Genomic DNA, 26290 nt, shown 5'->3' on the forward strand with positions numbered 1-26290 from the left:
GCACAAAAAACAAACAGCCTCTTTAAGTGACCGTCTAGAGAAACTTGAATCATCAGACCATCATCCGAACCCTGGCAAACCCTCAAACGAAACAGACAAAATACACCGCCAAATCGCTGTCTTGAAAGCTGCTAACATTGACACCAAGAAACGAATGCACCGCAACAACTTGCTTTTTTTAGGCCTCGATGACACAAACAACGAATCATGGGCAGAATCGGAGAAAAAAATTGTGACCCTGTGTCCTGATCAAATCGATCTTCATCTCGACAGCGACAGCATTGAACGTGCTCACCGAATGGGAAGCCACTCCGATGGCAAGAAACGCCCCATCGTTGTAAAATTCGCACAGTTCAAAACCAAAGAGACCATACTGTCCTGCGGGCGAAAACTTAAGGGGACAAACTACGCCATCAGAGAAGACTTTGAATTTCCTACTCGCCAAGCACATTCAAAGCTACTTCAGTTCATCCGACCACAAAAGTGCACGTTTAAACTTGCTTTTGATAAGCTTTATGTTGGCAATAAATGCTATTTTTATGACCCTGCCACTGCTAGCGTATTGGAAACCCCTAACTCAGCAGCTAGCGCGCGACGTAACATAGGACCACCCGCCGAGAGCGCTTCAGGAACCACGACATGACCCACTAAAAAACAGGTACTATCATCCGTCCCCATCCGGAGTCCCTCGCTATGCCTTGATCTTAATATTGCATTCACGAATATCCGGAGTGTCATCCCAAAACGTGACGCACTTGAGAGCTTCATTACTGATATTGACGCTGATACTGTGCTCCTAACGGAAACCTGGCTGAAAGAGGATATCAAAGACAGCGAAATCTTTTCCCTTAATCTTCACTACACAATATACCGGCACGATAGGAAAAACAGAAAAGGTGGTGGCGTCCTCATAGCTATTAAGAACATATTATCATCGTCTCACATCAGCACTGACGACACCCTCGAACTCATGTGGGTATGCCTGAACGATAAGTCAAGGAAAATTGCTCTCGGCATTTGCTACAGGCCACCGGATAGTGACTCATCCTTCTGTGACACGCTTGGCCGTGCCTTAAACAGCATCAAAAATAAATTTCCTAACTCCCCTATCTTTTTATTTGGGGATTTCAACTTCCCGAACATTAGCTGGCCCTTACTCTCAGTGCTCAATAGGTCATCTTCTAACGATTCAAAACAATTCCTTGATTTAACACTTGACCTCAACCTACACCAAGTCATTACATGCCCAACAAGAGAAAACAACATTCTCGACCTACTCCTGACAACTTCCCCCAACGACGTAAAAGGTATAACCGTTCTACCAGGCATTAGCGATCACAATCTACTTCACATCCGTCTTTCTTTACCCATTACAAAACGGTCCTCATCAAAAAAAGTAATCACCGACTACAAAAGAGCTAATTTCGATGCCATCAATCATGCTTTATCTGAATTTTACAGCTCTTTCCAGACTGCTTATCAAACTCGCTCGGTTAATACCAACTGGGAACTTTTTAAGACCACTGTCCTTTCGTTGAAAAATGAGCACATTCCGTCGTTTTGCATAAAATCCGATTCTAACAACGAATGGTTTAACAGAGAACTGAAAAGGCTTGTTAATAGGAAAAAACGGCTTTATAGAACTGCTAACTTGCATAACCGGCCCGTAGCGTGGGAACGGTACCACCAATGCGCGAATGAATATAAGGATAAATTAGCCTCCGCCAAAAAGAAGTTTTTTTCTACCGATCTACATTCTATCCTCAAATCCAAACCCGAATAAATTCTGGCGCATTCTTTCCCCTAAATTACGAACGAACCAAATTGAACTCTTAGACGCTGATCGTGATCCAATAGACAGTAAAGAGTGCGCAACAATTCTAAATAAATATTTTTGTTCAGTCTTCTCCTCTGCTGCTTGCAGTCCGAATATTTCCCCTCCCACCTTAACAATGCCCATGCCTCAAATCACAGTCACCGCGACAGGAATAGAAAATCTAATCAGTTCTCTTAAGACTTCTTCATCATCTGGCTGTGACCACATAAACAGTAAACTCCTGAAAAACACTAGTCTAGTCTCAAGCCAGATACTGCACCTAATATTTACACAATCATTAGAATCCGGAGAAATCCCCGACGACTGGAAGATAGCCGAAATCATACCAATCTTTAAGAAAGGTGACCGCACAAATCCTTCTAACTATCGCCCTATTTCTTTAACGAGCATTCCTTCGAAATTACTTGAACATGTTATAGCGTCCAATCTAATGAACCATCTGGATTCAGTTAACTTCTTTTATCCTCACCAACACGGTTTCCGTAAACACTACTCCTGTGAAACGCAATTGGCTGAATTCACACATGACATCCTTCGCTTAATGGACGACAACCTTCAAATCGACGCCATCTTTCTAGATTTTTCAAAGGCCTTCGACCGTGTTCCGCACTCACACCTGCTCACTAAACTTTCTTCCCTAGGCATTCCTGACAACCTTATCTCCTGGATTGAGACATTTCTTAACGGACGCAAGCAGTTTACCTCAAGCAATGGTTACCACTCACCCCTCACTAATGTTACATCAGGCGTCCCCCAGGGCGCAGGCTTATCACCATTGCTATTCCTAATTTACATAAACGATCTTCCAGTTAACATAAACGCCAAGCTACGACTATTTGCAGACGACTGTGTCATATACAGCCCCATTCGTCATCCCACTGACAGTCACCTCCTGCAAAAAGACATTGATGCAATAGCTACATGGTGCAACCGATGGCTCATGCCCTTAAACCTTGAAAAATGTCAACTATTGTCATTCTCTCGCAAGCGCACTGTAATCCAGCACACTTACAGCATTAACACGGTTCCGATTGCTCCAACAACATCCTACAAGTACCTTGTTTGCATCTGACATCGACACTATCTTGGGTAACTCACGTCCAAACGATATGTTCCGATGCCTCTTGTGTCCTAGGTTATCTCCGGCGAAACCTGAAATCAGCATCTCCAGATGTTAAAAAACTGGCTTATCAAACATTCGTCCGCCCCAAACTTGAATTCGCATCATCTATCTGGCATCCATCTCAAGCATACCTTTCCGCCGAAATCGAGGCCATCCAAAATCGTGCCATCAGGTTTATCTCCTCTGAATATTCCAAAGAAGTTAGTATCACTGCACTCAAACGCTCTCTTTTCCTGCCATCACTTGAATCACGCCGCATAATTTCACGTCTTTGCCTGCTTCATAACTTCTTCCATCATCCAGCTTCAAGACACCCACTTCTAAAATCCCCGATAAGAACTTCAAGTCGCCTCAGCCATAGCCACCCCATAACCGGTATCAAGACCCGTACATTAGCAATGAATAGTTCATTTTTCCCCAATGCAATAACACTCTGGAATGCCCTACCTAACGACATAGTTTTATGCAACGATTCAAAATCTTTTCGTACAGAACTGGCCCGTCACCTTCAGAATAAGTGAATTCCTTGTCATTTTTTACCACGTGTTGATCACTGACTTTCATCTGTGCTCGCTGCCGCAAGCGAATTTTTTTTCTTTGTATGCTTTCACTGCACATGTAAACCCTTTATCTTTTTTCCTTTATTTTTTTTTCTCTTTAGCTTTTGAAGTTTGTTGTGTGTGTTCATTGTGCGTGTGTTTTTTATGCTTCTTTTATATGAATTGTAGCCCCCTCCTTATGTAATGCCCTTGGGCCTTTAAGGATGAAATAAATGAAATGAAATGAAATCACAGCTGTACAGTCGGTACATTTTCCAGCAACGTGACCAACTGCCGAAGGAATCGATCAGCAGCTATGTCGCAGCCGTCAGAAGTTTGACAGCCGATTGTAACTTTGGAGTGCTAACGACAACGTGTGCAACATCGACGCCGACGACAGAAAGCCATACACCCATTGTAACGAACCCCACCGTGCTGCCCCAGGACGTCATGCTTTGCGACAGGTTTGTCTGCGGGATCCGCGATGAGCACCTCCAACATGGACTGTTCGCGGAGAAAGACTTGACTTTTCACCATGCTTTGGATCTGGCCCTGTCATCAGAAAGTGTGTCAAGGCAGCAGCGAGGACTCAAGGATGCGACAAGCTCCACAGAAGTGCACAAGACTTCACAACATACAAAGGTATGCAAAAACTCACCGCAGCAACGGTGTTGCTATCTATGTAATGGCTGGCACGAGGCTGTTACCTGCAAGTTCAGGACGGCGCCATGTCCTTTTTTGTTTCAAGATGGGTCACATTGAGAACGCTTGCATTGCCCAGAAGAAGAAAAGCAAGGAAGACAAGTCCCACACCAGGTAAGGAACGTACAGTGTGAAAGCGCAGTCCACGAGCAACACACTACACACAGCGATCCATGCTACGAGCTTCACGCAGTAAGTGGGCGAAAACCCTGCCCCAAATTCCTTGTTGATGTTGAAGTCGAGGAAAAGCACCTAACATTCGAAGTCGACACAGACGCATCATGTTCACTGATTAGTGAGGCTGTTTACCACCAAACATGGCCAATGTACGCCCCGAAGCTTTCGAGAGAACCCCTTGACTTGTGCACTTGGTCAGGAGAGGAACTTCACACCCTCGGATCGGCACAAGTTCGTGTGCAGTTTAAGTCAAAGCAATGTGTGCTACCTCTGCTGGTGATGAAAGGAACTCGCTGCAACTTGCTAGGACATGACTGGTTTTCGGCGCTGCACATCTGCGCGCACAGAATTAACCAGGTCGTTGAGCCAAGTGAAGAGCTTCGGGAGGTTCTAGCAGGCCATCCAGATGCATTCAAGCAAGACATCAACAGCCATGTGGGACCTTTGGTTCACTTGGACTTGGAAGAAGGCGCAACGCTAAAGTTTTGTAAGGCGCATCCGGTACCTCTAACCTACCAAGAGCCAATGGAGGAAGAGCTTGTCTATCTGCAAAAGCAAGGCATCCTGGAGCCGATGCAACATGCCGAAATGGCCACACCTTTAGTGTGGGTGCGCATAAGGGATGGGACATTTCACATTTGTGGCGACTACAGGAGCACTGTTAACGCAGTGGTCAAGAAGATGGCGCACCCGCTACCGACAACCATGGAGGTATTCACAAAGTTGCGTGGTGGTACCGTCTTCTCAATGCTGGACTCCTATGAACACCTAAAGGTCGACGACGAGACAGCCGTACTGCTCCCCGTCACCACCACCAAGGGATTTTTCAGGGTGAAACGACTGCCTTTCGGAATATCTGCTGCGCCAGCCATCTTCCAGCATATGACGGAGGGAACAATGGCAGGAAGCATTGCACAACGATTTCAGCAATGACAGGGAGAACATCAGCCGCACTCATGTTGGCTAATCAAGTCTAAAAATAGAACAGTTCGTCGGCACCTTGATCACATTAAGCCAGGTGCAGCAGCCTACCCAACGGAAGATCCGCCACCAGACGATCGGACGAACGGACCAGCAGCAAGTGAACAACAATACATGATGCCGGCTCCGTACGTGATCACGCTGCCAGTGAAAACTTTGCCTGCGCTCGATCTGCCTACAGCACCCCCCTCCGAACATGGAGAACCTGCGGCCAGTCTAGACGACCGTGCGACACAACCTTGCGGGGGCCTACCCAATGGGTCCCCGCAATAGCAAGTGCTAAGACCCCAGCGTGAACGGCACCCACCCGACCGATACGGTGACCAAATCTAAAGAGGAAGGGATGTCATGTTCGTTGAGCAAGCGACGCAAGTCCGCTCCAGTAGCCCTTGCCTCCATCGCACATACAAGCTGGCTGCTTCAAAGAAACTAGCACCGGCAGGCCGCTTCCACAAAAACTAATAGGCATATCCCTCGACGATACCTGACCCCTACGGCCCCGTCGAATGATGCATTCCCCATTCCCTCTGACTAGGCACCATACCGTGACCGTCTGCACTCCCACAGCAGGGGATGTGCTTTTTTTTTACACTCTCCCTCTCTATCTCCCTCGACTGCAATAAACCCTTTCTAGTCTCCACCCAGCAACTGTGTTGAGAGGTTCCTCGCATGCACGCACCGAACTAACACAAACCTTCAACAGTCCACGATGTCAGGGATTCGGCTGTGTGCGTGCTGCGGTGGAGACATGTTGACACAAAGCAAGCACTGCAGAACTGTTATCTGCTTGAGATAAGTACGTCGAGATTTTGAATGCCAAACAATCAGGAATACATTCAGGTTGCGCCACCATCACTGACCAGCCCAGTCCTGTCCAAGCAAGGTTTGCAACCCCCAGCTCCTTTTGCGCTAAGGAAAGCAGAATGGAACACAGGTTACCCCTGTGCCACTGGTCTTCCGTGCATTCCTTTGCCAACCACTTCAAGGAAGCAGTCTACACAACACAGTGTCTTTGGCTGCCAGTCAGCACTGCCCAGCCCCCCTGTGCCCCAGTGCCCAGAAACACAGCTTCCGCTCACGTTGTCCCACTCACCGTCATCGAAGATGACCAGCAGGGGAGCCACCAGGTCGCACATGCCTTGCACGTAGCCCACATCCAGGTGCTCCCAGACATAGCTGCAATGCACAACACAGCCAGGGAAACAATGCAGCTGCCCACATTCTGACCTCACTGTGAAGCAACACTAGCACCAACAAAAGAAAAAAAAAACAGCCAATGCACAGGAAGGCTCTTCCCACACATGCACAGCAACATCAGGGTGCTTTTACTCTTGAACTACCACCAAAAGATGGTGCCACAGCACAAGAGGCAAAGCCAGACAAAGGTTACCCCATATATGCCAAAACTTTAGAAATTTTTAAATAATACAATAATTTTCTATATAAAATGTTTATTTCATGTCACAGTTCAGATTTGGTTTGATTTTCTGGGGTTTAACGTCCCAAAGCAACTCAGGCTATGAGGGACGCCGTAGTGGAGGGCTCCGGAAATTTCGACCACCTGGGGTTCTTTAACGTGCACTGACATCGCACAGCACATGGGCCTCTAGAATTTCGCCTCCATCAAAATTTGGCCGCCACGGCCGGGATCGAACCCACGTCTTTCAGGTCAGCAGCTGAGCGCCGTAACCACTGAGCCACCACGGCAGGGCATGTCACAATTCAGAATCATCCTTGTAGGGGGGGGGGGAAATATTTTCCTGAACACTGATTGTTGAGCCATCCTACAATGTAGGATACTAGGCATACTTGCAACCTGTTACGTGTATAAAGCTTCAAATATTTGGCATCAATGTCAAAATCACATTTCGCATCATGCATGGTGGGTTCCTCATGAAAATGCACAAAGCTTATATGCTCTTCTTACAGAGTTACAATATAGACGATGGGGTCAAATTTAAAAAATGGCGTCCAGAGAAGACTGGCGGATCTTTCTCAATGCACACAGTGCACAAAACTGAACGCACACAAAACAACTCCTGCACGGGAAGTTTAGGCCCTCTAGAAAATATAGCTCTAGAAATAGAAAACTTCTAGAGCTACTGCACAAAAAAGCGGTGCCCTACATGTAGGACGCCAGGCACACGTGTGTTACAGTAACCATCGCTAGCCATACAGATGCATGGGCAAGCCAATTAACAGGGGAAGAGGGTCTTAGAAATAAATTTTTATTGATGAAGTCACAACTAGGAAATCTTCAGGCAACATGCATTTTTGCGTGCTGATTCCAAATATGTAATTTAATTTTATGTACAACAAGTCCTTGTGCACTTATGCAATCTGTTAGGTAACTTTTGCTGAGACTTTGAAAGAAATTCTGATGCAGGGAACTTGTTAGATTGCATGCCATTGGTTTCTCTTGACATCAAGGGATGTAATAAGGGTTAAATTATCACCCTGCCAGTTATAGAAGGCGAGTTATAGGACATTTAAATCATCAGTTTCTTCCCCTTTGTGAAGTGGCAAATTCAAAACCCTGCAACTCAACTTCAGTGACAAGCAGGATAGTAATTTTGGCCTTATTGCATAGTTTGATGTCAAGACAAGCCGATGGCATGCGTCCTAGCAAGTTTCCTGCAGCAAAATTTATTGAAAACTCTCGGCAAAAAGTTACATAACATATTGCATAAGTGCACAAGGACTTCTTTTACATAAAATTAAATAGCTTATTTGGAATCGGCATGCAAAAATAGATGTTTGTTGAAGATTCCATTATTGTGACTTCATTAATAAAATTTTTTTTTCTGAGACCAGCTTCCCCCCTTAAGCACTACTCTCCAGAAACTGAGTGACAAAGGACCATGTGAAAATGTGGTGCACATTTTTCGGAGACCCAATTTGGAGAGCAATGACAGCCGTAAATGCTGACGATACCCCGACATTTTCAGATAGTGCAGCAAATGTTTGCCCTCCGTGCATCCACTCCTTCTGTTGCTGCTGACATTCCTCACATTTTTCAAACACCCTTCAACTGTCATGCACGCCTGAGGGACGTTGCTTCACAAGCTGACAGAAGAACGACTGAGTAGCTGCACAACCACTCCGTGTACTGACACACACACACACACTCAAGGTCAAGCATAGCATCCATTACAGGTAAAACCCCTTTAATTCGACCCTCGTTAATTAAGAAATTTGGTTAAGGGGAACAGTGGTCTTTGAGACCAAAAAATGACCAAAAATCAATTTTCAAAAAATGACAGTTGTGGACTCTACAGGTATTATTTTTCAACTGTACCAATTTTTTCCTTCAAGAAATCAACATTCTGACCACAATATTAAATTCAGATAATCGTGTGGGCTGAATTTATGAAGGAGCAGACAATTTAGTGGCATGGAAATTTTGGACATCTGGCTGTCTTAGGATGTCGACATCTCACCATCTAGGGCAGATAGAGATGTCATATTGTTTGCTTAAGGGAAGCTGAAGGCACAGAAGGTGTAATAATTGAAGCAGGTTTGTTCAAATGCACTTCAAAAATTTATAATTGTACAGTTTATTGATGCATTACATTCGCACCTTGAACATTAATATTCCAAGTGGTGTAAAATTACTAATGAGGGTAAAATGGAAGAATGGTTTTGATTATTATACTCTTTACTCACCATACTATGTACCCATGGATTAAAAATGATTTTTTATTCAGCAGTTTTTTTTGCACCAAGGTACTAATGAATGACTAATTAAAATTAATTATCTTGGGAACTGACTAATTTATGAGAAAGGTAATTTCATAGTTGAAATCAGTAGGGGTGTGCGAATAGTGGTTTTTTGATTCGAAGCAAATTCGAAGCGAATAGCAATTTTCTTCGAATAATTTCGAAGCGAATAGTTCGAATAGTACTTCTGGCACTAAAAAGAGGCTGATTGACAGTAGGCATTTCCAAAACCATTTATTTTCCCAACACACGATGCCATTACACACTGCACTGAGGCTTTATTTAAAACCACACTTCAAAATTTTAACACCTAGAGTGAAGAACAATTTTTACTGGCAATTTATACTGGAAGAACAACTTTTACATTCCCAGACTAGCATTCCCTTGAGCAAGAATGGAAACGGCTGTACAAAACTCGCGCCGCAAGCGAAACGTCATTCGCACCGCTCGCGCGGCCTGGCAAAATTGTCCCCGGTAGTACTTCCAAGCAGCACTCAGCATCGCGCTTCCATCAAGAACGCTCTCAGCCTCCAACGTACCGGAGTGCCCGAGTTGCGGCGACGGAGTTCGGCACACCACCGAAGATGGCTCAATGCCCTGATTACGGCGGCGTTCCGTTCCCATCAACGCGCAAGCAGTCAGAATAGCAAGAAAAGACGCCAGTCGTAGATGCCGAGCGTTAACGGCAGTAATCCTCCACGGGTGCACAATAAGCTTAGCGTTATCACACGCTAAAGGCGCCCTTCCCATTAACGTAAGTATACACTTCGGCGACATCGAGTCCCCGCGCTGCCGCTGAATTTTTCGCGCCTCCGCCGGTAATATGATGGCTTGCTTGAAAGCTGCCGAGAACGGTCGCTCATGTTCCGTACGCATGATTCGTCACCTGACTGGGTGAAGCGATAGCGCGGTAGGGCTGCGTGTTTATCTTCGCATCTGTCCTATCTGGTAATCTTTTCCGCAACTCTAACGGGAAAAAAAATCGATAGGCGGTGGAGCGGGCGCGGCTTCGGTGCTTATCTGATCTTCCAGCCAGCGTCTGCCGCGGCGGACGCGGTTGTTGCGTTGTGTGACGCGCGTCTTTTTTCGTTTTTCTTTCTTCCCTCTTATCTTTAAACTCTCCTCTATCTGCACGTGGCAGCGGTGGTGGCTCGGCTAGAGCCAGTCGGCAGGCCCGTACACTTTCCTTTTCATCCTTCGCTCAGTCGCAACAACAACAACAGTAAACTGAGGTTTCTTGTTTTGAAGCTTAGACGACTGATGGCTGTGCTCTTCCTTCTTTGCGTCTGCAGACACGGTGGCAGCGACGCGGCTTATGGCAGCCTTAGTGCGGAGGCTCGGAGACGGCCAGAACGCAGGATCTTCCGCAAGAACGCGTCGCCCTCACCTTTATTTCGTTTGTAGCTGGGTTCGCACCCCGACCTGGTTGTGATTCGTGTATTGACTGACCCCCGAGCGTTGAAAGCGCGATAAAAAAAAGCCATCTATGCGGCAATACTCGGAACTGAAACCACATAAAGCAAGCGGGCAAGCGCCCCAGAAACACTATTCGCGCGAGGCGAATACTTCGAAATTTCGAATACCGAGAAATCGGTTCGAAGCGAATATCGAATACCGTGCTATTCGATCGAATATTCGAAATTATCGAATATTCGCACACCCCTAGAAATCAGTATAAAAAATTGAGCAAGGTGGCACAGTTTCATTAAGACTGGACTAAAAATAAGGAAAATAGGTCCAAGACCAGTGTCCCCCCTTAATTCAGAGTGCCACTCGAGTCCTGCCAAGCACCCATGCAAGTCCATGGTGTCGGAAGCTCATTTAGTCACACTCCGGGTGCTGGCATCGGTTCATTCGGACGGACTCCCAAATGGTGCTGTGTCGAGGTATGTCAGGCATGGCAAGTGATTGTCCAGATACTTGTCACAACGCCTGACCTGCATATTACCGTGCCCCTCTGACATGCATGCAACGGCATGTGTGTTGGTGATAGGCAGGCCACCGCTGATCGGCAGAGCCCAGCCGCACAGTTTCGTTCCTGGAACTTCACTGCCAGCCCGTAGCTGTCAGCTATGCATATCAGCCAGCCGGCTAGCCGAGCCTATCGCTGCGCGTTGTTAAGAAAAGTGGTTTCCTTGTTGCTGATCTTTTGTTTGTTCTTTGAAGGCGCCCTGCCGCTCCGGCACCGATGCGTGATTCCCTCACTCCTGCACGTGTGGTATTTCCGTTCAGCAGCACGCTAGAAATCTACACTCGTCACAAGCTGTTCACCTTTCTGAGGTGAAGCACAGTCCCGCGCAACATCATATGCGAACAAGCTACAATGCTATCGCGTCGCACACTGAAAGAAGACCCTTACCGTTATGGAGCAATTCTCCATCCAACACTCCCCACAGGGTGAACAAATTAAAGCATTTGACGCAACTGCTAGAAATTGGCACAGTCATGCAGTTTTAATTTTAAAAGGAGATGACGAATGCCCAGGTTCTCACTAAATAAATTCACTTTATTTTCATGTGGATGGCTTCTGGCAGGTATTTTTTTTTTTAGGAGGAAGGCATTCGGATAATTAGGATGTTTTTCCCACTCCCCCAACTACGAATTAACGAGGTTTCACTGTAACAGCCAGTGCTGCACAAGGACTGGCTGGAGTGCAATCGGATTTGACGGGCGGCTGGCTTAGTTGCACCAATCACTGACTGATGGCGCCATTGGTTACATCAACAACGCAGTCACCCTGCTGGAAATTCTTCTGCCAGCCACCATTGGGCCAGAAAGGCAACCTCCACTGAAGCTGGCAGAAGTGGGGATAGTGACATTATTCAAATTCAAATTATTCAGTTCAAATTATTGGTGGTGAAAGTGATTTTCACATGTGTTAATTAATATCATTCACACAGCTTTATGCACCCCACCAAGACTGTAGTGATCAATAATCAATTAGAATTCATGAGGCAGTAACCGGTGTGCTCTACTCATTAATCTACTGGACTGGACTTCATCTCCTGCTATTTTGATTCGTTTGGTTTAATGGGGTTAAATGTCCCAAAGCGACTCAGTCTATGAGGGACGCTGCAGTGAAGGGCTCTGGAAATGTCGACCACCTGGGGTTCTTTAATGTGCACTGACAATGCACAGTACGCAGACCTCTAGAATTTCGCCTCCATCGAAATTCGACCGCTGCGGCCGGGATTGAACCAGCGTCCTTCGGGTCAGCAGCCAAGGACCATTACCACTGAGCCATCGTGGCGGCTATCCTGCTATTTTAATGCTATCCTATATGAGCTATAACATGCCCAGAGAAATGGAACTACAGTGGAACCTCGATTATACGTCCCCCGGTCATGCGACGACCCGCATTTTACAACGAATTTGTGCGGTCCCGGCAAAACCCCCATAGAGCCAATGCATTAAAAACCTCGGTTATACGACGCAAATTTTAGAAGGACCCCGCTTCGTACGACGGCTGGCTCGTACCGTCCGTCAAAAAAGGTCTTCAGCAAACGCAGGCCGGGATGTACCGTATTTTCGCGATTCTAAGCACCCCCCCCCCCCCTATTTTCGGAAAAAAATTTCTGAAAAAAAAAAAAAACTTTGCATGCGAATCTAAGCACCCCCGTTTTTGCGCGGAAGAGAGCGTTGCCGAGGCCGCCAAGTGCACTTGCTCTCTTTTTCGTCGAGCCTGTCGGAGTCCCAAGGAGGCGCGGCCTGCGTGTTGTTGCGACTGAGAGAAGGATGAAAAGGAAAGCGCACGGGCCCGCCTACTGGCGTGAGCCAAGCCACCACCGCTGCCGAGGAGAGTTAAAAGATCAGAGGAAAGATAAAGAGAAAAGATAAGACGCGCGTCCCAGCAACAGATGCGTCCGCAAGAGCCGACGCTGATGAAAAAACAGATAAGCGGGCGAGGCCGCGCTCGCCCAAGGGAGGACAGCGGCGTCCACGGCGCTTTTTGTAATGGAAGTAATGGATGCTTGTGCTCCACGATAAAACTTCCGAAGTGGACAACGATGCAGAGGTTTGCGCTCCCATTCCTAGTTACGGGGACGTGTTGCAGAGCGTCGACAACATCCGGCGCTTTGCTTGCGCGCGCGACGATGTTGGCGACCTACTGCCGGACGTGGCAGCCCTTGAAAGAAAGTTGATGCGCCGAGGTTGGGCAAAGGTGCAAAAAAAAAAAAATTACCGATTTTTTTTAAACGGTAATAAAGATTTTTTTGCAAATCTGTTTCAAACAAATGCTGGGTTTTGTCTTTTTTAATCTGATTGGCGTACTTACCGCGGGCTTGAAGCCGGTCAACAGTTTTCGGCGCAAGGCCGAGCGCCACTGGCCGCATTCTTTGATTTTCGATTATACGACACCCGGATTATACGACGGTTTCGCGCGGTCCCCTGAACGTCGTATAATCGAGGTTCCACTGTATGCAGATGCACATTCCTTGTGAAACTGATGCGGCAGAGTCAGGCAGAGTCCTACCTGCCAAGACAATGTGGACCAGACTCTCTTTCCTCGTATACAGTTGGGGTCAAAAGTAAAGTATCTTGCCCCTTTTCTAAATTCTGAACCGGGGGGGGCTGTCAGCACTGTGCAATCGTGCCTGCTCTTGCTACAAACCGGCCCCACAGCACATGCTGCTCTCAGGAGGAGAAACAGGCAGTGTAGTACTGACGTGCACATGACGTTGCGCAGCTTCTCGAGGTTGGTGGTGGTGAAGTATGGGTAGTTGCGGTCACAGCGCTGCACATCCTTGTCGATGCGGTGCAGGTTGAGCGAGAACAGGTCCAGGAGGTCACTCTGCAAAGGTGCAGGGCAACGGTTGCAGAGGAGCACCGTCCAGGTTACAACCTTTCCACTGGTTACATCGGCCAAGTTTACATCGGCCAAACTGGCCGGTATATAAATGAAAGGCTACGAGAGCACCACAACTCTCTGACTCCGGCTGACGGTGCAAACTTGCCTTGCCATTGCCGCGATTGCGGGTGCTGCCCGTTCTTTTCCAATGTCACCTTTCTCGGTAGAGGCAAGGGCAAGGTTGAGCGCGAAATCCTCGAAGCATATCACGTGAGTAATCAAGGAGATAACTGTATTAGCACAGTGTCTATCACGTTGATGCAGAAGGAACTAGGTTACCTGTCCTGTTGACACTGCAGCCTTGACTATCTTACGAGCATCGCGGTCTTTTGTGCTGGTTTTGCGTTGCCGTTGAGCGGTGCATGTTCTGTTAGTTTTCCTGGGAGACTGACTGTTTTTCAATAAATCACAATTGCTAGTCCAGTTGTTGTGTGTGCCTTGTCTCTCCTTTGTCCCCGTCCTTTTGGCTGGTTTTTTCATAAGTATGCACCAGCTAACCCAGATTTCAACCCTCCCACTAGGCAAACACAGCACATTCAGTGTGATCCACTGGAAACTGCTCTGGCATCTGACACACACTTTTTCACACGCTGGCATCTGACACATGCAAGAGCTACCCTGGTGAAGCAGCCAGTAGTCGAGAGCATGGCTCTGCTCACCGAGTAGACTCCTCCGCTGGACGAGGCTGGCGACACACAGCTGGACTCGTCATCCATGGCCGGAGGCTGCAGCAGCTGCTGCAGGGGGTCCGGACGGGCGCCCTCCTCAGGCTGGCTGCCGCTGCCCCCAGGCACAGCCGTCTCTGCACAGAGAGAAAGGCAAGACTGCACCTGGAGGGGACAACAAGGAGGCCTCCTCTCTCTGGTGTCATTAACCCCTCCTGGGCAGATGACGAACACAACTGAATGATAAGAAGGGGTGGGGCGGGAGTCCTTTTATATTAAGGCCGCATCGTTGTAAGCAGGAGTTGTCGACAGAAATGCCACGCTTTTCAATTGGTCGTGACGTCACAGTGCACGAATTTCAAACGGGGCCAATTGTACTTTGGCTACTAACCACACAACCAATTAAAGGGATGGTAAAGTGATGCTCCAAGTGGGACTAAGTTTAGTGAATTGCTTAATCACCCAATTAGCCTAATTAACCTTTCTAGTCAGACCAGATAAATAAATAAAACCGAGTAAGGCATTGGTCGAGTTGGGGAATCGAACCAGGGTCTCCAGAGTGCCAGACGATCACGCTAACCACTCTGCCATGCCATGGTTTGGAATGAACAAAGGCTCCTCTAGTGATTTAATAGGGTGTCTTCATTCACTTCCATCTTTCTCCCTTCCCTTTCAGAGGTTCAGGTGTCCACCGATATATGCGAGAGAGAGAGAGATACATTTCCTTTCCTCAAAAACCAATTTACCGATAAGCAAGGCCTAGAACCGAATGGGCGATGGCGTTCTATGGACTCCCTGGCAGCGTTGCAAGATGCTGTCGCGTCCTACTCTTAGAGCCGAAGCTTAACACCTTAACCACACATCAGTGACACAAGCAGCAACACCACGCTTAAGGCTATTGCCTCACCGCACTTTAGGTCAACAAAGTGCCGCCCCCTGAATTTTTTTTCATGGCCCTTTGATCGTTTCTTAGCTCGCATTAGTATCTTGGTACACTACTCTGACCTTTATCTTACTGCCTTTTCAATCAATATATAGCTGGGCATGCGAATTTTGCTTCCTCGAGCATGCATTTTCCATTTCAATTTGAGCTGTAAGTTGGCACTCGTCCTGTATCCCTGTCCTGTCCCTGTTCTGCCATGCTATGCCTCCCTTCAGAATCATGCCAAGGGCAGCCAAGTTGTTCCAGAGGTGCTCGTCAGTCTCAGGTATTCACTCGAGACCACAGAGTTTTATAGATTTTACAGCCGAGTTCTTTCTAGAAGGCAAAACTTCGAATGGATGCACCAGTGTCAACATTTTGAAAACAAAACCCCTCATGGTTATCACATCTCCACATCTCACATGTCTCCACAGAAATAAGAACCAGCATTACTGAAAAAAAAAAGGGGGGGGGGTTACAGGTTCCAGGAAGTGGGCAGACAAAGGCTAGTTGAAATCAGCCAAGCGAGGGGCAAAGGGGCCACAATATGCCGCTCCTGACCACTGCACGCGCAATGTCTCCAGGGGCAAAAGGTTGAACAATGGTTTGAGCGAGGGGGTGCTCCCCAAGTTTCTACAATTCTTCACCTGCCGAGGCCATAGCTGGCGATAGGAGGCGGCTGACAAAGACAGGGAATGGGTAAAGTGATGATTCTGCAGAGATTGCAAAGTTTATTTGTATGTGCTTTAGAGCTTTCCATGGCAGAATCACTTGTGGCAGAGTTGTGTTACCCAAAAGTTGCAACACACTCCAAGAAAAACTGTGTTCAACATGCCTGGCATAGCTCCCCCTATTTCAGCAACTTAACACGCTCACTGAAGAGGAATCTGAACTCGTATTTTTACCGCTTCAACTCGATCTACATGTTCCGAGCGTTCTTAGAAACTTCGAATTATTGCCCTGTGTGGCCCATTATCCTAATTTAAATCCGATTAAATGTCCCGGCTCCCGCCTTTTTTTTTTTACTCCCCCACAGACGGTGGGAAGAGTCAACCAACCTTTCACCCTGTCCCGTGGCGGCTTGCCGCTCTGCCATCGGTGGAATGATACGTAGTGATCAGCGAAAGCGAAAGAGTCCATGTGTATTTTTATTTCCATGGGTCTAATTTGCAGCTATGTAGTCTCTGACTACACCTATTTATTCATGGAAACCTAAAAGAAAAAAATAAAAGCGAAAGCAAAGTCTCCATGCGACTGCCTGTGAGGCATTCCATGCGTTGGTCGACTCCTACTACCGTATGTGGGGAATTAAAAAAAAAACGGGAGCTGGACGTTAATCCGATTTAAATTAGGGAAATTGGCTGCACAGGGCAATAATTACAAGTTTCTAAGAATGCTCGGAACATGTAGACAGAGTTCCCGAGGCAAAATGATGCGTTCAGATTCATAGCAAAGAAAGAATAAAGAAAAAAGATTCATAAAGAATAAAGATTCAGTTGAAAGTTAGCGCATGTGTTGTCATCTTTGTTGTGTCTCTGCCTCGAGCGCTACAGTTTTTTCATCATGAGCAACCAACTCGCCAAAACACCCACCTTGATCAAGTTCAGATTCCCCTTCAGTACATACACCTTTAACACGTAAGATGCACAGAATCGCATTCTTGTGTCAAAATGGTGCAGCTGTCTCCCCCAGCCAAGCCCTCTTGGCTAGCAGCCCACCTACCCGTGTGGGCTGGGCTGTGGCTGCTGTCCACCTCCCAGGCAACCTCCTCCTCCTCCTCCTCCTGGGTGGCTGCCTCCGCCTCCCCATCACTGCTGCCGTCCTCAAACACCTCGTTGCTCAGGTGGGCATCCTTGGGGCCTACGAAGAGCGAGCAGCCCGGTCAGTCCCCTCCCGTCCCGTCCCACCCCACCCAGCCCCATCATCCCCCCCCTCACCGATGAGGGGTATCTCGGAGGTGGTGCTCTCGGAGGAGAGCTTGGCCCCCTCCCGGTGGCGCACCATGGCCTCGGCGGCCAGCCACTCGGACAGGGTGGCCTCGTACTGGGCCTGGGCACTGGCGTCCCGCTCGCGACGCTCCTCGGGGGCGCTGGACAGCGGGTAGTGGCCCAGCAGGTAGGGCCACACCTGGGTAGTGTCCCATATCATGCACACTTAGGGAGTGGGAACACCCGAGCCAAACAATGCATTGCTACATGCAGCGGAGAACCCACAATCGAGCACAAAAATTGGCAAGCCCTTTCCAGTGGCTTTTTCACACGCGTGTCCTCCTCCGTCTTGCTTCTTGTGTTCAGAGATGGCCACTGGTTAGATTCTTTCACACATCAGGCAGCTACCATGGCTGTGGGCGCAAGTCAGCCGCATTGCTCCGGTGGATCAAGAAGCTCAACCCCAAACCCCCCCCAAGGAAATTCCCGCACACGCATCAGCGGTGGGGCCAATGGAGGAGTGCCAACCTTCCGGCACGAAAAAAGTGACAAGAGAAGAGGGAAAGGCACGGAGATATTAAAATTTAGTAGTAAGGAGCAAAGTTGGGCGAGTTGAATCTTATTCACGATGAACTTAGCGCCAAAAACGAGGACCACACTGGGAGAGAAGACACAACACGAGCGCCTTATCACAACTAAACACTTTAATGGAAGAACACATGATATATACACCGATCTCGTGAAGTAAATCAAAGGAACATACTACATGATAACGTCAAGATAAACCTTAGAGGGCGATACTCCTGAAGAGTGCTGGGTAACATAAATGGTACAAAAACAGGAAACTTCATGGTCACAATCACGAAGAGCAAACCCAAATACCCAACAGAAACAAAAAGGAGGCAAGGAAAGGATATTCATTACACATGGGGTCCAGGTATGCCAGCTCCTTTGCTGTTAAAGGAATTGACGGTGCGCTTATGCATGTATTTCCCTGTCGCGAAATATAAAAAGCCTCCGTAATTTCGCGCTGAAGTCGTTTTTTATTACGTGACAGAATGTCAGTCGGCACATAAAGGGGATTGCATTTTTTCTTGCACACTGGCCCACATTCCAGCACACAATCCGGCTTACATTCTCTACATCCCTGGCAATGGTCCACCAAATGCAAGGACTTTGACCCAAAGAGCGATTTCTTGTGTTCTTTTAGCCACACGTTTACACAACGCCTTGTCTGACCTATGTAGGTCTTGCCACAGGAAACAGGCAGTTCATACACCACACCCGTTTTGCACAGGATGAATCCCGAAGTATGGCATGTCTTGGACCCTTAGTCCTCTAGTTTTAGTTGCGAAAAAGCGCTCGTGTTGTGTCTTCTTTCCTACTTTGGTCGTTTTTGGTGTTAACTTCATCGTGATTAAAATTTCAATTCTGACTACAGACAACTCAGCTTCTACAAAGCGCATTAAAAGAAAATTACAGTCGATTTAGATTACTTGGCCAAATTTCAGGTATGTGCACTACCATGTCGTGTTTCATTTCGCTTTCAGTTCAAGGCTAGGGTTCCAAGGTCAGGCTTGAGGCAAAGATCGACAAATCGGTGACGGGGACCTTAGTGGCAGTGCACTATAAAATTTTGGAGTCACTTAACACACCCTAAGAGGGCACTGCGATAGCCGTCTGTTCTGGATCTATTGCGCACAGACAGAACTTGATGAAGATGACAACATGCAACGCACAGCTCGAGAGCGTGCCACTTAAAAGCAGGGGATGATCGGCTGTGAAGGTACCATAGTGCTCTCGTGCAGTGTCCAACGAAGTCGGTCTGTTTACGCCGCTGCAAGTTTGAAACCCTCTAACAAAGAGGGTTCAGCTTAAGTTAAAAACAACGCAGCGAGCTATGGAAAGGAAAATGACTGGTGTAACGTTAAGAGATCGGAAGAGGGCGGAGTGGGTGAGGGAACAAACGTGGGTTAATGAGATCTTAGTTGAAATCAAGAGGAAGAAGTGGGCTTGGGCAGGGCATGTAATGCGAAGGCAAGATAACCGCTGGTCCTTAAGGGTAAAGGAGTGGATTCCAAGAGAAGGCAAGCGCAGCAGGGGGCGGCAGAAAATTAGGTGGGCGGATGAGATTAAGAAGTTTGCGGGAATACAGTGGCGGCAATTGGCGAAGTACAGGGTTAATTGAAGAGACATGGGAGAGGCCTTTGCACTGCAGTGGGCGTAGTCAGGCTGATGATGATGATGATGATGGGTTTGAAACCCAAGCACACGACACGGTGGCAGCCATATTTATTTTATTTCTGCAGTCCAGCTGGCTTCAGACAAACAAAAAATGGCTCTTTTGGAGATCAGAAAGCCTAAGTGTTGGCACACTAATATTCCTGCTGAAGGATATTTGTGAAATGGTGTCCCTCAACGACTCAGGCATAATGCAACTTTACTGACAGCCCCTTTCAGAGCCCCTTTAAATGCTGGCCTACTGCTTTACTCGCCTTGATAAGTTTTAAATTCATTTCTTTCTCAAACAGAAGTTTCATAAAGGCAGCAAGGCCTGACAGGGTTTACAGCAGTGTGCACTGCAGAGATTTAAACTTTAATGAGGGAAAGGGCATAAAAGCGAAACAATCTAAGCGTATGCATAGACACTGAACCTTATGCAAGGAGCAGTCTCAAAACGCAGGTCTTTAGGCACACCCCCAGATGTGCAGAAGGCTGGAACCAGGCAACTGCAGAAGCTGCCCTGACAGTTCTACCAAGCAGTGCACTCAGTTGTCAAAAGAGCATGTCTTCGAGTACCCAGAGGTAAACGATGCCTTTTCTGCACAGTCAACATTGGTAAAGGATGCTGTTGTTTTCTTTTTCCTCCTAAAAATGCCCTGTTACTAAACTTTGTCTCTGTACTCAGGACAAACTTTTCAAAAGCAGGTCGCTTAGAGTTTCCGCAGTGCAGTGTTATCAAGGGGCTCTGAAAACCCTCACAAAGTAGACAGACACTGGTCCAATGGCAAAGAAACCGGAGCCATGAAGAAAGGGTCATAATTCCTTGTGCGCACCACACAAGGTGCTGACTGTGGATGGGAGCCCTAGCCAATAGAGGCAATGTATGTACAGCGTGTTCCATATTTATTGATCCAGCTTGTAAACAATTCTTCTGCTCAAACTACTGGCCTATTTAGGCTTGCTGCTTATGATGGGTTTCGTTTTTTGACAAGTGATTTCATGTCAGCATTTGACTGGATTGTCTGGAACCAGCAGAAAACTGCTGTTGGCTGTGGAAGAATTTGCGTTGAGGCTAGCGGAGCAGGTGATTTGACAGAATGCGCCATCTGGCAAACTGCAAGGCAACCAATGCCTCTGGGAGCAGGGTTTGGTTTATGGTTTTATGGGGTTTAACGTCTCAAAGCGACTCAGGCTACGAGGGATGCCGGAGCGGAGGGCTCCAGAAATTTAGACCAACTGGGGCTCTTTGCGTGCACTGACATCGCACAATACAAGGGCCTCTAGCATTCCGCCTCCATGGAAATGCGACAGCCGCGGCCGGGATCGAACCCACGTCTTTCGGGTCAGCAGCCGAGCACCATAACCACTGAGCCACCGCAGGGACTAATACCCCTGTCACATGGCCAGTTTCAGTGGCCATTGAGTCGAGAGCCTGTGATATCCTCAATCACTATTGAACTTGAAGGAGTTGTGTTGCTGCTACACGGCAAATCTCAATGGCCATTGAAATGGTTCTTGAGTTTTACTCTAAGCTTTTGTGGTGCAACAATCACTGCTTTTTGATTTTGCGCAATTAACAAAAATGTTTTTATAAATCTGAACAAAATGTCAAAATACACTTCTTTAGAGTCATAGGATGTTTTTATTTCATATTAAAGGCCAGTCGCAGTTTTGTAAAGCTCTGGCAACTCTGATGCCACTGGTGTTTCCGTCTGCTGCGCTGAAGAGTGTAAAATTAATGCGCTTTGAATCAGACCGATACAATTTTTAAATTATTGTACAGACTATTACTTTACTGCTTGCATTAAAGTTCAGGAGAATATTTGTTCATGCTTTTGTACTGTACATGCAAGTGCATGCTCAAAGCAAAGCTAGCAACATTGGGCAACACTCGAAGGCCTTCGAAATCTCGATAGAGTTCCTCGCTGCTTTGTTGACTCGATAGGCTATTGACTCGATGGCCACTGAAACCGCCAATGTAGCAGCGCTCAATGGCCTTGGAGTTGACAGACTATTGGATCGAGGGCCTTCGAAATGCCCGTGTGACAGGGGTATAACCTGGGAGCACGGGCAGGTCTCGCATTTCTCCGATGGCACAGCCTGTCAAATCACCTGCCCTGCTCACCTTGATGCAAATTCTTCTGCAGCTGACTATTCCGACGATTCCAGACAATGCAGTCAAGTGCCAGCGTCAAATCACTTATCAAAAAACATACACCATCATAAGCTACCTTGTGGCCAGTGTTCGAGCCATATAGGGCAGTAGTTTGAGCAGAATTTTAACAACCCAGATCGATAAAAACGGAATGCGTCTTAAGCAGATGTCCGAAGGATAGTCAGTGGAAGAAGGTGGTCAGAGAGGACAGTGCACAGGGTGCAGTTCACTGGTCATCAATAGGGGTGGTGCAAAAAAATCTCTACTTCTTGTGGCCCTGTTCAACATGCGCAGGCCCGGTTTCTACTTGACTGTTTGGCCCAGAATGTGGGAAGAGGCCGTAAGAACAGCCCTCATTTTCCCGCAATACAATGCGCATGGTAGTGCTTTCCCATCTTCGATGATACCACAGTGTAACGAGTAAGAGTACAGATTAGGTTTTGGTTTTCGTTGGCTTTATGGTGCTTAGCGGTCCCAAAGCAACTCAGGCTATGAGGGACACTGGAGTGGAGAGCTCTGGATAATTTCCACCAACTCGGATTATTTAACGTGCACTGACATCGCACAGTACATGGGCCTCTAGCATTTTGCCTCCATTGAAATGCGACCACCGCAGCTGGGATCGAACCCGTGTATTTCGGGTCAGCAGCCGAGAGCTACAACCACAAATCTACCGTTGCAGCTCAGCACACATTAGACTTGAAGTAGGAATCAAGAGAATGATGTTACATCGACAGTATGGTTACCACTGTGTAACGCAAGACAGAGCAACAGCTGTTAAAGTGTTGTATTTTACCATATGCTGAGGTAGAGAATATGAAAACAACTTCATATTGTTACGAGGTGGCAAGCCAAGGAAAAGCACGACATGATGACAGATGATAATATGGTTTAATGGCCGTGGGCCTAGCGCGAGCGCTCCGTCCCGCGCCACTGCCCTCTTCTTCTTCGTAACACTACCCGGGTCCTCCGAGCGATCGTCCCGATCGATGGCTTAAATTCTCGAAGATGAGGTGGCGATGACCATGAACACAAAGGATAGAAGAAGATGAAAGGCTTGCCACCAAGATGAACGAGGTGATCCGATGAACGGTTGTCCCTGGAGCTTCAGGTCCAGCGGTCGGTCGCCCACAGCCGAAGGTCAGGGATGAAGGACTCGCCGCACAGCCCGGGCGGGGGTGCCGTCTTCATTCGGGTCGTCGTCGGGTCATAGTTCGTCTGGTCCTGGTCGTCGTGTCGTGTGGTCGGGGCTGGGGACGGGGCTGGGGAAAGCGGCTGGTCGGTTCTGGTCTGGTCGGGCTCGGGTTGAGCCGGCGGCGGAGTCCAGGTCCCCGCGGCCAACGACGAAGGCGAGCAGAAGGCGGCGATGCTCCAGGGTCCGAGATGACGAGGAGGAACCCGCACCTCACACCAAATGTTACGAGGTGGCAAGCCAAGGAAAAGCACGACATGATGACAGATGATAATATGGTTTAATGGCCGTGGGCCTAGCGCGAGCGCTCCGTCCCGCGCCACTGCCCTCTTCTTCTTCGTAACAATATCTATATTGTCACGTTGTAGTGACGGCAGTCCAGCGGTCAGGAAGACACCAGGAAGACTTTGAAACGAAGCTCTTTATTTGGGCTGACTTGCGCCCGCAAAAGAACTGAATCATTCGGCGGCGGCGTAAGCAACAAACGGGCTCGTCAGTCGTCGAACTACGAATGTCCGCTGCTCGCGGCATCGCTCAGTTTAAAGGTGGCAAGGAAACTTCCAGATAACAGGTCAAGATCATCTAGAGTAATCTGGAAAAACCTAGATGCAGCCTTTCATGGCTGCAATCAATCGAGATTAGTCTGGTCGCTTCTCGCGTCACGAACAAAAGTGATAACGACCCTTTCCTGCAGCCTTGAGCGTGAACGAACAAACACTACAACGATATGTGGCAATATAGCTTAGACCGCTTGTTTATTTTTCCACACATACCCACTTTGCGCCTCGCTCTCCTCTCCAGTCCTGGTAACCATGGTAACCAGGTCATGCATTCCTACTCTCTATCTTCCTCCCACGATAATCCTCCAGGGCAACTGCCCTCAGAGTGGTTCCCGTGGCAAGCACTTCCGCTCTTACCACACGTTCCTCCTTCCAAGGTTTCTACGGCAACCACTCTCCCGTTAAGCTATGCTGTCCTCTTGCCCTCCTCCTTTTACAGTAACTATCCTCCGGTTAGCGATCCCTGCGCTTCTGTCACATTCTCCTCCTCCCACGGTAAACACCTTTCAGACGATTCCCATGGTCTCGTTGCACCTTCCCATGCTTTCACCACACCTTCCTCCTTTCCCGGTGACCCTCTCCCGGTTGGGGACTCTTCCACTCTCGTCAAACCCTCCTCCTTCCATGTAATGAAAACAGCAGCAACAACGACGAATTCAGTCCAAGCCAAGGGGTCCAGCTTCAAAGGGGGCTGCCATTTTGAAAATCATGTCTGAACATACGCAAAGAACGTATGTGCAAGCTAAACTCGGAAAATTGCGCACATAACGCGAGCATACGTTAAACTCGATGTGCAGTAATGTCTGGTGAATTCGTACTTTAAAGCACGCTACCCCATGATGTATCCATATGCTTTTTTATGCTGGCAATGTATCGGAGCGTCACCTGTGCACTCGTCGCTGCTTTGGTACTGCTGCAAGGAACAACTGAGATATAACAACTAACTACACGTCACAGGCATTGTTTGGTTGACGAAACCGAAACAGCGTTGAGAAAAAAAAATTGAAAATTGGTTTCGAGGGAAAAAAAATAATACAGTAACTTTTTCACATATCTCAGTCGACACCCAAACCGCACCTAAGGGACGTCCTTAAAAAATTCACACAGAAACCTAATTCCATTCAGTGCTTTTTTTTTTTTATGGAGGTTTAATATCCCAAAGCGACTCAGGCTATGAAGTGAAGGGCTGCGGAAATTCCGACCACCTGGAGTTCCTTAATGTGCACCGACATCGGACAGTACATGGGCCGCTAGAATTTCGTGTCCATCGAAATTCGACCGCCGTAGCCGGGATCAAACCTTTTGGGTCACCATAATAACATGCTCCGATCGCCACCTTTTCCGTGAGAAACTGGCTAATCACTTCTCATAAACACCATTCATACTGCGCGACTGAAGTGCCAACTGTTCCCTGTTTTCTTTTTCTTTGTTTATTGCTTGCTTTTAGTTTGTATATTATTGTACTCATTTTGTACCACGTGTATTTTTCTTTCTTCTTCCCCCTCTCTTTTTTTGTTTTCTGCCACTACCCTCCAACCTATACGTATGCCCCCCATTAAGTAATGCCTCCGGGCCTTTAAGGGACAAATAAATGAATGAAACCAGCCGAGCGGCATAACAACTCAGGCACCACGGCGGCGTCCATTACGTGTTGGCATTGCAATGCAACAGCATTCGAGGCTGCCGATGCCTGTGCCAGACACGACTGGTGGGCTTGTGAGACCCACTTCGCGTACACTGCCTGTGACAGTTGGCAGACGATGACCGCTGGTCCCTAAGGGTAACGGAGTGGATTGCAAGAGAAGGCAAGCGTAGCAGGGGGCGCCAGAAAGTTAGGTGGGGCGGATGAGATGAAGAAGTTTGCAGGAATACGGTGGCTGCAACTGGCGAAGGACAGGGTTAATTGTAGAGAGAAGGGGGAGGAGGCCTTTGCCCTGCAGTGGGCGCAGTCAGGCTGATGATGATGATGGGGCACCCCCACCTGTGGGCGCACAGCATGCTCGATGCCGCCAAAGTAGACCAGCCGGTGCAGCTCCTGGGGGTCCTCGAGGCAGCCCGAGGCGGACAGGTGCTGCCAGGCGTCCCGGGTCAGGCCCCCCTCCGCCCCCTCCCCCGACACCATGGTGGGGTGCACCAGACCCGACAGGTGCGTGCGCACCGTCCGCAGGTGCCGGCAGTGCGCCAGCCCTGCACATCATTTGGGGGGGGGGGGGGGGGGGGAACCACTGCTACATACTGTCTCTTACTTCAATGGAATAAAAGCACATGGCTGGTAATGAGATTGCGTTCTTGCCGACGGTGTTTCTGACATGATTTATTTTGAAATGAATTTAAGCGCACAAGAACACGCACACAAAAAGAGGAAACACACAGGACAGGCGCTATGCAGGCAGAGTACAGGTATCCTGAGCACGTTTTGTGAACTGACGATGTGTTCCTTTACTGCGCATGTCTCCTTTTATATATATATATTTTTGCTCTCTTAACTGCAAATAAATCCGATGAAATATTAGCGCCAGTCCTGTGTGTTTCCTCTTCTTGTGTGCGTGTTCCTGTGCGCTTAAATTCACTTCAAAATAAGCTATGCACCATCTAGACCAAACAAAAGTTTTGTTAAATTTCAGACACGAGAATGAATTTTTGAGTGTGCTTCTAACAAACGTCACCTGGCTGTGTTCCTTGAGGGGGTTGGGGCAAGCTCTAATCTCGAGCAGATA

At 47.9% G+C, this 26290-nt stretch overlaps 1 protein-coding gene across 3 annotated transcripts in view; it reads right to left on the reverse strand.

The window, feature by feature from the left end:
• Nucleotides 1-26290, reverse strand: part of LOC149325843 (small G protein signaling modulator 1-like) — a 106345-nt gene that overhangs the window by 20984 nt on the left and 59071 nt on the right. For all 3 annotated transcript variants that reach the window (XM_089562656.1, XM_089562655.1, XM_089562654.1), the window contains 6 exons: nt 25555-25760; nt 17453-17642; nt 17238-17375; nt 14588-14730; nt 13747-13871; nt 6453-6535 (listed from right to left, as the gene is read on the reverse strand). In XM_089562656.1, the coding sequence (XP_089418782.1) occupies nt 6453-6535; nt 13747-13871; nt 14588-14730; nt 17238-17375; nt 17453-17642; nt 25555-25760 (885 nt within the window). The remainder of the gene's footprint in view (nt 1-6452; nt 6536-13746; nt 13872-14587; nt 14731-17237; nt 17376-17452; nt 17643-25554; nt 25761-26290) is intronic.

This window comes from Amblyomma mixtum, chromosome 10, assembly GCF_055824585.1.
Source record: "Amblyomma mixtum isolate Tamu chromosome 10, ASM5582458v1, whole genome shotgun sequence".
In the NCBI taxonomy this organism is placed as follows: domain Eukaryota; kingdom Metazoa; phylum Arthropoda; class Arachnida; order Ixodida; family Ixodidae; genus Amblyomma; species Amblyomma mixtum.